General features: G+C 55.3%; 1 protein-coding gene across 1 annotated transcript in view; it reads right to left on the bottom strand.

The window, feature by feature from the left end:
• Window positions 1-13,622, bottom strand: part of FBXO42 (F-box protein 42) — a 29,544-nt gene extending 15,922 nt beyond the window's left edge. The window contains exons 1-2 of the mRNA XM_088529614.1: window positions 13,544-13,622; window positions 1,608-1,874 (exon numbers count right to left, since the gene is read on the bottom strand). Of these exons, the coding sequence (XP_088385740.1) occupies window positions 1,608-1,857 (250 nt within the window). The 5' untranslated portion in view covers window positions 1,858-1,874; window positions 13,544-13,622. The remainder of the gene's footprint in view (window positions 1-1,607; window positions 1,875-13,543) is intronic.

The following is a 13,622-nucleotide window of genomic DNA, read 5'->3' as shown; positions in this document are numbered from 1 at the left end:
GGCCGCGCGCCGCTCCCCGGGCAGAGCTCCCGCGCACCGCGGCGGCCGCTCTGCAGCCTCTACCCCGCAGCACGTGCGGACGCTCGAGCCTCGACGGGGCCATTGGCCCCTTCACACGTCAACACCAGACAGAGCAAACCAGGCTCCGGGGCACGGAGCTCCCAGCTTCCCAAACTGCAGCCTGCCGGCAGCAGGGAGGTGCCGGCTCGCTCCGCAGCTCCTTGCTGGCACCTGCACCATGGCAGGAACCACCCTGACCCCATGAGATATTTTTCCAACAACTTTCCTGAGTTTTCCCAGGAAATCCGGCCTTCCAGGTATTACACACGAAGCCCCGGATCCCCCAGGCAGCTGGTCCCTAAGAGCCACAAGGGAAACGCATCTCAGCGAGCGGGTTTCAGAGCAGATGCATCCTGACAAACAGGAAAAATGAAGCAGCAAAAATCAAACCAAGCCTTTACCTCCAGTGACCTCTCTGCTTCGCAAGGCCTGGGTAGGAAAGGACACGCTTTTCCTGGAGCCACCACAAGAGTAAAAGCGACGGGGCCACCCAGCAGTACCTGGCACCCAAAGCCCTAGGCTCAAGGGATGGACTAGTCACACAACATCACGTTGCTCTTCCTGCCCTGTGCTTCCGAGGATGTCAACGGCAGGAATGGAGGCACCTCTCACTTGACCGCTACTTCATTTTTTTTTTTTTGAGATGAAACGAGTTATCCTAGTGCAGGAGTGCAGATTTCCTATGGTTGCAGGGTCTTCTCTCTAACTGCCTGTAGAAATGGTTGTCCCCAGGGGTGGCCCCTCTTTGGTCAAACAAACCAAAAATCAGGCAGAACTTTCAGAAAGTATCAGTAGCCGAGAGTCAGGAACGTGTGGCCAGGTTTACAGGCAAAGCTCTTTGCCATATCACACGTATCTAGCATTAAAATATCCCCATAAGGCTTCAGCATTAATGCTGCAGTGAGACAACGGGAAGCATCCGTATCTCGGGGCGGCTCTTGCAGGGAGCCTGGCAAGAGATTTCGTTAACGCCGCTGCAGCTCACACTGCCTGGTATCTTCAACAAGAGCTGCAGGAGCTCTTTCTGCAGCCAAAAATTAAGGTTTTGTGTGCGCAATTCAGAGCGAGGTCAGAACAAGGCACATTCAGTCACATTAGACGTGGGGCAGTGGGAACGGGGGGGTCCCATGTGTGTGCTGAAGAGGAGCCCCAAGGAGCACTGCCCGTCACGGGGACGTGGGAGCATCCAAGAGAAACCACGAGCGGGCAGCCGCACCACGAAGGTGCCCGTGCCCTGCCCAACGGCCTCTGCTTGGGGTTTTCAATCCTCCAAAACTCCCAAGAGTGTATCCAGCCTAGCCAGGAACAAGCTCCCGCAGCCCACGGGCTCCATCCTGGAGCATTTCTCCTGCACTGCTTTCTGCAACGCCCGGAAACCAATAGCTATTTTTTTCCTGGCACTAATTTTGTGGAAGGTAAATTTCTGAGTTAAAGGGGGGAAAAAGCCCTATGCAAATAGGTGGGTCTAAGGCAATGCAAAGAGTGGCTGGAATTACCATTCCCACAATTAAGAGAAGGAGATGCACTCACACGGCAGCTGTTAGTACCTTTGATCAGCCGATACCACTGTTTGCAGACAAGGGCGGCGGTTTTGTGCTCCTGGTAGGGCGAGAGGAAGGAGAGGATGTATTCCAGAACCTCCTCTGGGAGCTCCAGCATGGATCTGTTGTGCCTGCTCTCCTGCAGCTCCAGCTCAGCGTGAGGCTCGTCGTCTTGCTCCATCGTCCCTTCAACCGCGGCGTCTTCGGGGTCCACGGCCATGAAACCATCATCTTCGCTGTCCGAGGAGCTGGCCATGGCATCCCACTGCGCAGCTTAGGGGAAAGACATAGGATGTGTTAAAGGTCACAGGGAAACTTGGGAACGCTCTGACCCGCGAGCTGCAAAGCGCGGCCGCAGCGTGTTCTGAACACGCGCGCGGTCCCAGCACGCGCCGAGTGAAGCTCTCGGATTTTGCAACGCTCTGAAACTCGCTGCAGATTCAGCGCCAAGCTCGGGGCAGAGGGGCCCGGTATGGAGAAACCCAGGTTTGGCACCCTTCCTCCCCAAAACCACTGCTGCACGTGGGAAAAGGACCGAACGAGGGGAGGTGCTGGGCTGCTCCCTGCACCGCGTCTTCCCAGGCCGCTGCTTCGGAACTTGCTGCTCTCAGATCTACAGAGACAGCCAAAAAAAGACCTGCTCCGGAAACCAGTGTCCCAGCGCCAGCGCCGCCTCTGTGCCCTCCCCAGGTGCTGGAGGGCATCGGACCTGCCGTAGGGGCAGCTCCTGGCGAGGGAATGGGGTTGGCAAAGCCCCCCGGGGACTGCCCCACGCTGAATTCCCAAACATGGAGACTGGACGGCGAGCGGAGGCGCCAGGGGCAGGCGGCTCCCCACAGCAAAGCCGGTTGGAAGAGGAGGCGACAGCTTCGCGAGCCCTCCCGCTTTGCGGAACCAGTACGGAGCAATTGGGACTTCTCAAGAAAGAGGAGGGGAGGGGGAGGAAAAAAAGGGGGAAAAAATCCCAAATCTCTGCCAGGTTCCTCCAAGAACCCCCTTGTGCTTCGTTTTCAAACCACGTGCACTCATTTGCTGTAGACTAGAGGTGGAAAATATGCAGGATTCGCTCCCTGTAAAAGGCAGGAAATGGGAGCTCCAGGTGTTCAGAGGGCCCTAAGTGTGAGATAAAGCCCACACAACAGGAAGGTGCTGCAAACTGCTGCAGTAGCTGCATCCAGAGCAGCCGCCTGGCACGAGGCGCAGGCTGCAGCGGGTAAGTCCATTCGGAAAGGGAAGCAAAGCCCCGGAGCCCATTTCCCAGCAGATCTCCCTCAAATCCTGCTCAGCTCTTCTTGGAAGCCTCCAAAGGCAGAAATCCTCGAAGATTCCCTAAATCCAGAGTTTATTCACCAAAACAGAGACCCCACCAAGCCCCGGGGGCGGCACGCTGTGCGATGTGAAGGAGCAGCGGTTTTGGGGGATGAAGCACGTGGTTATCAGGCTACCGGCCGCTCCGGCACCTTCCCGCGTCCCCCGCCGCGCCAAGGGAACACCGGGAGCGGGATGCCAGCGCCGGCGGCAACAACGTGGAGCCCAGGCAGGCGCAGCCAAACCCACGGGTGTCCAAACTGCAGGAGCTGGAACCCTCACAATAAAGGCAAAAGTTGCATTTAAATTCCAAGAAAATCATCAGAAGCGCGGCCCGGGTCGGGTGCAATGGGACATGCGGAGGTGCCGCACGGGGCTCCGGCTGCTCCTCCCCACGCTCGTGTCTCTCTGTGGGTCTGCTGAGAGGCTTCCTGCTGGAAGCAGCAACCAGGCAGGACTCGGGAGCGCAAAGGGCTTCGGAAAAGCCCTTCTCAGGGGTGCCCTTCGCCCGGCGCACGCGGCCGAGGCTCCACGCCGGCTCCTGGGAACATCCTTCCCTGCCGTGTCGTTGCCAACCCCTCTTTAAGAACAGTCTACGGATTCTTGAATTTCTCCGGAAAATTGCAGGAAGCAGCTTGAAGCCAAGAGGAACCCGGCGGGGCATCAGGACAACAAGCACTTGCCGGGAATTGCTCTGCATCCCCCCCAAAGAAACAGGGATGATGTCAGACGACAGCGGATTTAACTCGAGCTCGCTGTTCCGCACCGATTTGTAAAATTATAAATATTTAAAGGCGCCTCCTTCGCTAAATCCCGGGTTTCTGCGAAGCCCAGCTCAACAAACAGCCCCTGCCAAGCCTTGTGCACGGGATGCCAGGACGCGGATCACCATTCCCATTTTATTTTCCATTTTGTGTCGAGTTAACTAGACACCATCTCTCAATTAGATGGTCTTGCCAGTGCTTTCTATTGGTGCTGAACCAGGCTGCGGTTTGTCATGCAGGCGAAAATTAATATCCGAGCAATGCAAAAAAACACAACCAAGGAATTTCAGCCACGGCCTCATCAAAAATTAAATGCGATTCAATTAACTTGCCAGGATGGATGTGGAAGCCCCGTCTGACTCACCAGTGCAAAGGTGCTCGGAGCTCTTGAAGCACCAGTGACATTTTGCACCTCACAACCACCCTGAAGAGCTCTTATATCCCAGCAGCAGAAGTACTTCAGGGCATTTAGTCATTAGCTGAAAGCTCCGCCAGAGGGAAAACTGAGACTGCTTTAAAAAAAGAGCGTGAAAACGCCACAGCACCATCAAACCAGAGCTCTGCTAGCACTGAGCAAACGTCCCAACCTCCCTGCAGGTTCCTGCCCTGCCAGTTGGCAAAACTCTTCCCAACATCTCCCTCCTTTCAGGGGACAGCAATTTTCTCCCCCTTCCCCATGGGCTCAAGGGCCTGCTATCTATTCTGCCAATGCGGTTACCCGGTGCAGAAGGATGAGCACGGGAGCAGGATTAGACACGAGATGCAGTTGGTTCCCGTCACTCTCCAGGAGCCACAAGCCTCATTCCAGCAGGTAAATTCCATCAGATCCCAGGAATAAAGCACTATTTCCTCTGCTGAAGAGGGGTTCACGCTTCTTTGGCAGAACAAGAGCACAGGGAGGGAGCAAAGCGGGTACTGACGGGAGAAAGAGAAGATCTCAAGAAGCCACGGGAAACCTCGCAACGCTGCTGCAGTAACAGTGCCACGAAAGGGAAGGAACAGCAACAGCAAAGCCGGGTATTTAATCCCAGTCACATTAGGGAGGGGAAAGCAATTAGTTTCACGATAAATGAAGCCATGAATTGCTTGGGGTTGGGGTGAGGAGACCATTCTGGGGGGCTCCAGAGTCCTGGCAAAAAGTTGCTCTCGGGCACTTCCAGCTCTCCAAGCAGCACATCCCGGTGCGAAGCTCTGGGAAACGGGATGAGCAACATCCTGCCACAGGGCCTAAAATGGCAGGATGAAGGAGGGAGGCCTTGAGGACACCTGCGACCAGCTTTTCTTTTCATGCCCACCAAACAGGCAATTACGAGCTCTTTGAAGCAGCTCCCTCACCCTCACCCCCGCCCCTTTTTGGCAGGAAATTGGGTTTTTCCTCCCAATAGGATCTCACTGCAGCCTTGAAAACAAAGGTTCCGTAGGCGCCACCTGCAAGTGTCCCCCTCCCAGCACCTCCTCTGGCTGCGCCCTCCTGCCGTGTCGCTCCGCGGGGCTTCCGCAAGGATCCCAGAGCCAGGTCCACACACAGGTTCACAACGACGCTGCTTGCGGCGCAGCGCGTCCTGCACTGCACCTGGAACCCGGGAATCTGCATGGAAATGCTGCAAGGAAAACGTTTTACAGGGTTAGCAGGAACCCCTGCCATGCCTCCACGGGGCTGTGCTGCGGGGTTCACTCTCCGCCAGCGCTCACTTTTATTTTAAGCTTTCAGCAAGAAAACGAAGTCAAGCAGCAAGGTTTATTGTTGCACAATGGCAAACTAACTTGAGAAATTATACTCTGCCTAGTGCATCTTGCTGCGAAAGCTCAGAATACTTCCCAAGAAAAGATGAGATTGCTCCTGGATGTACTCTCCAAGTGCTCGCCCCCGTTGCACACACTTGCACGCTGCTAGCATGGCGCACGGTTCATCGGAAGGGAGGAGCGTTTAGGGACAACGGCTTCGAGCACGCGCGGGAGAAACCTGCCTTTGGGATTCCGCTGGGATAGGGCGGCAGGAACAGTTTGCCTCGAGGGTTAGTGAAACATTCCCGGATGGAGAGGGCAAAGCCGAGGCGCCAGGACTGTGCGCGCTGCAGAAAGCTAAGTGCAGATCTCCAGCGTGCGGCCACAAAGCCCACATCCACAGCAAACGGGTCTGAAGCCTCTCTGGTTTCTTGGGACAGCCTTATTTCACTTGAAATAACTTGTTTGTCCAAGCATCGAGGTATCGGAGACCCCAGCAAGACTCCTCCAAAGCAGAAGCTGGCGAAAGGGGATGTTGGTCAAGTTGTTCCAGCGCCTGCTGCTGCCTGATGAGCCCTGCGTTCAGACACATTAAACACCCTGGCCCCGTGAAGCTGCATGGGGCTGCATCCTCCCCGCGCTCCCACTCAATCCCGCGCATCCTGGTGAAATTCCCCTTGGATTTTCACACTTCCAGCACCAAGGGCGCTGCAACCCTCCAGCCAATGCAAGCATCAGCCCCGCGCAGACACAACGTTCCAGCCAGGCGGACCCAAACGCGGCCTGTTCCAGAAACTGGGATGCCAGAACCTGCTGGATTGTTCCCATCTAGCTCTGCTCTCAAAATCCATCGCCCAAAGCCACCCCAAACGTTGTCGGAATCGGGAAGAAATACTCACTGGGCTCACGCGCTCCCTCTGCTGGCTCCCTCCAAGCCATTAAGACCCAACTAAAAGATTAAAATTTCAGCTCCAAAGCGAACAAGGGGAAAAAACGCACGCCAGCCAGCAAATAGCCAGAAACAAACTGGCATATAAATGGCCTGGAGAACTCAAAATGCATCAAAAGGTTGTCAAGAAGGTGCAGATACTTTTCATGGTGTAGCACCAGCTGAGGATGCACTTTTCATAGTGGCACAACGGCTGCCCATGTAAGAACAGACAAGGTTTTTTGTCCAAAACTCCACTCCTGTGTGATGCAAAACAAACAGGACAGCAAATACTTGAGATAAACGCAGTCGCCCTCCTTCCATGTGGCAGTATAAGAAGGCTAAAGCTCATCGGTGGCAGCTGTCAAGTTCAAATTCACCTGCTTCTGCAGAGGACAAGTCCCCAACACCAGGGCATGGCACCGTTTCCTGGCTTTCGACGGGCAGCATCTCTTAAAGATGCAGAAACTGCTAAAATTCTCTAACTGCTGAGCGAGACCAAATCTGCAGGCAAGGCTGTCAGGAAGATGAGTGCTACTCATCTAAAAGCAAGAGCCTCGAGCGCGGCGGGAAGGAGCCGTAGCGCAGAAACACCATCCCTGTAATAACGTGTCCCAGGGCGCCGCGACGCCCGCTCCTGCGTTCCAGTAACGCAGAAAACCTGCTTGGGCAAAACAAGCGCCGCAAACATGGAAACATCGCGGGGAGGGGTTTGCAACACAACCGAGGGTTGAGCAAGAGCTCCCCAAACACGTTCAGCGAGTCCGTTCCCGACTTTTGACAGACTTAGATGCGTATTCACTGCAGCCACCAAAGCAGGCGCCTCGGGAACACAGAAAATGCAGTTTTCCCTCGATGCAGCCCTTGTGTGGAGCACTTGGGCTGGGGGAGCTGAACCCTCATCCTCCCGGCTATCTCCTCCACAAAGGAGAGCTCCAGCTGGCTGGTTTCCTTAGGGAAAGCAGTACCAGCATCCCTCCTCTCCCTTCATATTCCCTACAGAACTTGAAGGAACTTAACACCCCTGAGATATTTCTCCCTCCGCTCAACCAGGCTGAAAAGCAACCGGATCAGCATGAGAGGGGAAAGCGAGACCCAGCCAGAGTTGCCATTCCCAAAGCTGGGGAAGAGGGAAAGCAGAACCCACTGTTTTCCCTAGAAACTAGGCATGCATCAAGGGGATTCAGTAAGTGCTCACCTGTGCTATGCTGCTCAAGACATTTAAATCGGGCAGCCACTCATTGCTTTAAGTGTAGGATGGCTGGTCAAGACCGCGGTTTCCAAGAGTGCTCCAATTCAGGCTTCCCGTTTTCAGGATGGGAAGAAGGAAGCCCCAGCCCTCCATGAAGTCAATCGCAGCAAAAACACTGCGGCGAGGCCAGCTCTAACTAGGGACAACTCACACGCAAGAGTTTGTGTTGAAGCCTTTGCTCAGCGCCCTCGCTGTGGTCTTGGAGGCGGCGCTGGTGGAAGAACCGAGCGGTTGCAGCAAACTTCTTCTACAAGCTGATTTCAAAAGCCACAAGGGTCTGTGATTGACTATGAAACTGGAGGAACAAGTAGCCCTGCGACATCCCACCTGCTGGGAAGAGCAGCTCCATGTTAACGACTTTAGTGTCAGCAAAGATCGACTAGAAAAGGTCGGGTATTAGCAAAGAAGGGCCTCGGCCGCCACGGTTTCATTCGGGTCAGTAGTGCAGCATGCAGACGTGCCGTGGGCTTCAGAGGAGCTTGCAGGGCTAGCACGGAGGGTCCCAAGAGAGCCACTCGCGGCCACCGTTGGCACAAGCACTGGCCAAGGACGCTGTCCTCTCCGTAACGGACACGCTGGCCGAGCGCGTTTGGTGACGTCCACCCAGCAAGTCCTGGCCCAGGTTTGTCTGCAAACGAGCTGACCTCACCTCTAAAGCAAAGGCTTCAGCGCAACCGCCCGGCGGGAGTTACCCCTCCGGAGACCCCGGCTTCCCACTGCCCAGAAAACCGCTCCACGGCTGCAAAGGGACCCATTTCTGCTCCGCTTGCTAAACGTGCTAGAAGGAAAAGGAGAAACTCAGCAAAAGAGGAAACGTTTTCATTCTCTCAGCAGCAGAATAAAGAGGTCACGTTGGTAAAGGCGACACATTGTCAGCGAGGAGACACCCCGGTGCCTCCCAGCCCCCGGGCCCCATCTCCCTGGCCCGAATGACCCAGCACAACCCCGAGCCCCACGGCACAGGGGCGCAGAGCAGCGGGCGTCTCCCTGCCTGGTCTGTAAGCAATGCAGCTCTAATCAACCCAGTTTTATGGGGAAAGGAACAAAAATCACCAGGAAGCCGAGGTCAAGGAGCAAGGAGTCCTCGACAGCGCCGGGACTGCAACGTTGGAGATTTCTGGCTTCCCCGACCTGTGCTTCAGAAACTAGGCCATTGCCTTGCGCAAGTTAAGATGAATATTCTGATAGCACCAAGAGCTCTTTTTTTATTACTTTTTGACAGCTAGCTGGAAATACATCGGCACTGGAAGGGAAGCAGAGAGACATTAATCAACACATAAAAGGGCGACAGAAAAAGAGTGAGATTTATGGAAAGCGAGCGCAGCGCTCAAGTACTCGGATGTAGAAACGGGGCTGAATTCAGGGCTCGTGGCCTTATTCCATGGATGATAATGAGGGAGGGCGAGCGGCTCCCGAACGCGGGATGAATCCGCGGACACCCCTCGCAGCACGGCGCTGTTTGGGCCGGAGAACCTGCTTGAAGGCCCAGGCAGACGGGACACGTCCATTGGTGTCGGCGTGGGAAAGGGCTTGGGAAGAGGGGCTGGAGCCTCGCGGAGCGCAGGGGGGAGCGCCTAGCGCCGCCTCCAACACCCTCTGGGAAAACCGGGAAGAGGGGCAAAACCCGGGAATAACCCACGCGCCTCCGCGACGGGCAGCAAGCGGCACCGGCAACACCGCAAAGACGCTGCGAGCAGGAGAACCTGCGAGAGGAAAACACACGGGGCGACTCACGGCAAACCAGTCTCGTGGAGCCACTTTTCCCCCTGCTCCGTGGAAGCTCTTCGAGCCATTTGCTGCGTCCTCCGCGGAGCAGGGAGGAAAGCGGCTCCTTGCGACACGCGTCCGCCTCCCGCGCCCGGAGCCTGCCGGATGACGGGACTTTCTGGAGTCACCGGTGCGACAGGGAAAAACAGGCAGAGTAGAAACAAATGCAGGAAGAGCCGGCATTCAGCAGGGCCGGGTAAAGGTGGCTGCTCAACGGACGCGCGAGGAATTGACCTGGATTCCAGCGCGGGGCTGCACGACCGAGGGACAACAATGGTGCCAGGGGAGCCACGTTGTTTTTATCGGACGTCGGAATCCCACAAAAGGACTCGATGCACAACCAGCAGGGCATTTTGCAGGGGATTTTGCACTGTTTTAGTTTTAAAAGCACCCGAAATAAGACAAGAAATGACTGGAATGGGATTAGCAAGAAACGCCAACGGGAGAAGAAAACGGCGGCATTGAAAACCTTTTCCTTCTGAGGAATTAAGCTTTTAAAATATATTTAATACTCCACATGCCTTTGGCTTCTTCCTCTGCAATCTCGCTAAGAGAATGACTGCCCTGCAATAGCAAAGGGATTCACCCTATTTCCCTAACACAAAAATAAATCATTTTACCATCAAAGTCTCTCCAACATGATAGAAAACATAAGACATTCAATGAAGAGAGTCTTCTGCTCTCGAAATCCCTGTTTGAAACGTTCCACGATGAACGGTTTGGGATGTGTCTTTGCATACTCCTTTCTTCCCGTGGTCACCTAGACTGAAGAGGGTCTTTAACAGGAGCATTTTTACACTTACGAACTATTTCTTATCCAGAAACTCCCCAATTACTCAGTCACCTTTTGCCTATGTGCAATTTTCAGACAGATTATATATTCATGCAGGCAAGAATCATGATTTCCCTATCACTACAGGCATCTTTGATGAGGAGAACGTGTATACTGAGACATTTGCGAAGGCTACCTTGTATTTTCAGTATTTCGTGGCAGATACATCTTTAAAATGCACCTAAAAACATATGAAGGGATTCATATAAGCCAAAAATCACAGCTGGCCAAACTACACTAAGTAGGGGGAAAATGCACATTTTTATCTTCACTCAGGAACTTGCTTGGCTAGCAGATACATTTTTTAAAAAAACTTACCATAAAACTGGGATGAGAATATACATCACAGCATGCTCAGATATGGATTAATTGAAGATCTAAGGGAGTAGTTGCAGCTCTCAATACAATAAACCCCTGCAGGAACAAACAGCATTTTCTGCACGTTGAACAACGTCGTGTTTCTCATCCCGACTCTGACACGGATGTGTCGCTCCTCTCCCCTTTTACACAAAGATAAGCAGCCTTGAGCAAAAAAAGAAAATCAGGCTTCGATTTCTGAACCACATCAAAAAGCTGCGTTAGCTCTTAAGAGCAGCCCAGCCTGGCTAAGCCCAAAGCAGCAGATATCTCAACTCGAACCTCTCGGGGATGTCACCGACTGCACGTCGGGGTCGGAAACACCCCCCAAAAGCAGCTCTTATCTGGCAAAACACCTATTAAACACATTATCCGAGCCACCAGAGCCCTCTTTTGAAAAGCTTTTATCTAGGTTTGGAGCGAGTCTCACTGCCCAGCGCCGCGTTCTGGCTCTCCCCTCTTTCGCAAGCCCTTGCCGATCCCCTCGCATGATGCTGCATTTTCCACGCCAACAAGTGTATTAAGCTTATCTGCATTCGATCTCAAAAACAAAAATTGGTCAGGGCAAAGTCTAAATCAGTGTTTTGCAACAAACCCTCCCGCGAATAAATCCGCGGGGAAGGTGACTTCCCCCTGCCGCCCGGCTCCGCTGACACGGGAAGCGGGGCCCTTCTCCAGCCGCCTCGGTCACGTCCTGGGGAAGTGGCTCAAATCGGCAGTGCCTGAAGCGCTGCAACCAGCGACGCTTTGAAGACCCCAAAACACCCATTTAATAACAAACAAATAATCATTCAGGTCCGGGAACGCACGGAATGTGCTCTTCCACTCCAAAGCATGGGTTGCTGTCACTCTTTCCATTAAGGATAACGAGAGAGGAAAAAAAAAAAAAAAAAAAAGTTGGAGACCAAGCACAGCCAAGGACATCCCTGCTACCTTCATACACAAGCGTCCCCCCTCCAAAAAACGTGCAGGAATAGGAACAGTTAAGAGCCCGAGTGCTTTGCAAGGTGTTACACCTGCCTCTGTGAGAAACTGCTGCCAGGGTGGAGCCACGTGTCACTCAAACGCAGGTGACAGAGCAGGGAGGGCTGCGCACAAACATCCGAGCTATGTGGAAACACGCAGGAGGAGAGATACTGCACACACGGCTGTTTTGGGAAGAAACACAGGTGGGCAGATGCAAAAGCACCAACGAATTCCCAGGGTTGAGCAATTTCTCCCTCTCTGGTAGCTATTCCTACCTACACCTGATATCCAGCGCCACGTACAGTCCGGGATCAGCCGAGCTCCCTTTCCCTCCCAAACCCGAGCAAGGAAGAGCTGCAGGCACTGCAAAGGAAGGCAATCAGAACCAAAGCAGGCAGAGAGAAAACATCCTTACTTTAACAGCCAAAGCAATAGCCTGGAACTTAAATATTGGAAAACGAGAAATCCCACTCATGCTGGCAGCCACTAAGTGGAAAACCAGACCAGTTCCACGCACAGACCCATCCAAATAAACACTGCACAGTTTAAGTTTGAATTCCAACCTGAGATTTCCAACCCTGCATTTCATCAGACAGCTTTGACTCGCTGTCCTAATACACGTAATTCCTATCTGGAATTTCCTACCTGGCTTTTGGCATCAGCAAAAGGGACTCGCAGCCACAGCAGGACCCTTGGGCCCCGCCTGGCTCTTTGCTAAGGCTACAAGCGGCAGCCGCTGCCTTTTCCAAGCGCGGATGGAGCGGCCGGGCCGGGCGCCGCGGCGGCATCGCGGACCTGGCGCTTCCCAAGCCGTGCAACCTCCAAGGCAACGCATCCGTTAAGGCTTGGGGATGCCCCGCAATGACGGGGCGGGTGGAAACGCCACCGCGCCGGGGTCCCAAAGGGAGGTCGGCAGCACCTCAAACCCGACGCGTTTTGAGCTAATACAGGTCCCCTTCGGCAAAGTGGGCGGCGATTTGCGCCGAGGTCAGAGCTACCTCTGTGTCCACGTACCCATACAGAGCGCTGCTTTGCCCAGGCTCTCCCAGCCGCGTATCCAAGTCTCCCTAACGATAACTACAGCCCTTTTAGGCTTCCCTACAGACAGGAGAGACTCCCATCAAACGGACCAAGCTCCTGTGCCGCAGCCCGGCACCTCAGCGCAATCAGCCTTCACCCCACTTGCCTTTTGTTCCTCCTGCGAGCACGGATTCGGGTTTGGATTATGAAGAGACCGAGGGCTCTTGCTGCCAGGGCAGGAGACAGGGAGCCGCCGGGGCTGCCGCGCTCGGATCGGGAAAGCCCAAAGGGCCGTGAGGCGGCCGGCACGGAGCGAGTCCTGGGCGCAGCCGGCCCTGCGGTGACGCGGTGCCCTCGCACCGGGGAAGAAAAGACGGTTCACACCGGGGCCGGGGAGCGCGGGGAACCTCCGAGCGCGCCGGCTCGCACGCACCAGCGGCAGCAACGCTGCTGCGTTAACCCAAAGCTCCCAGGGCAACAAAATTAAAAAAAAAAAAGGGAGGGAAACTGCACTGGGAGAAGCGCATGGATCCTGATGTAAGCCCAGGGGAGCGGGAAGCTGAAGTTAGGCAGCGTGTCGGGAAACCCACCGAGAAGGGGGATTTTTTTTGGCTCCTAAAAACGAGGAAAACGGTTCATTTCAGTGCCAGTGACGGCACCGCGGACGAGGAAGCGCAGGTGCCTCCCGTGGAGCGGGCGTTATCGCTACTCCCGCGTTGCCGCCTTAGGATTTTACGGTGAAAAGTCCCTCTTGGGGCTTATTTTTAAGGGAGAAGGGATTGTATTGCAGCCCTCTCCCCTCAGGGAGCCTCCCCGGGGGCTTCCCCATGCGGACAATGAGGCCGCGCGAGGAGCCGGCGCTGCTCGGGGCCGCGGGAACCGCCGCGGAGCGACCGGGGACCGAAGCGGGTGAGGGGCAGCGGGGCCCGGTGCCCCCTCCCCACCCACCAAGGCCTCGGCAGTCCCGGCCGCCGTCCCCCCGCCCCGCGCCGGGGCAGCCCGGCCCCGCCGGACGCTCCTCACCTGCCGGCGGCCGCCCCGCGCCGCGGGGGCGGAGGCGGCGGCGCCGCTCAGGGCCGCGGGCGCCGGGGCCGCCCCGTCG

Source organism: Tinamus guttatus, unplaced genomic scaffold (genome assembly GCF_059628265.1).
Source record: "Tinamus guttatus ecotype Peru unplaced genomic scaffold, ASM5962826v1 Tinamus_guttatus_pri_ptg000332l, whole genome shotgun sequence".
In the NCBI taxonomy this organism is placed as follows: Eukaryota; Metazoa; Chordata; class Aves; order Tinamiformes; family Tinamidae; genus Tinamus; species Tinamus guttatus.
Note: the sequence above shows the minus strand (reverse complement) of the source record. Positions and strands in the feature narration are given on the sequence as shown.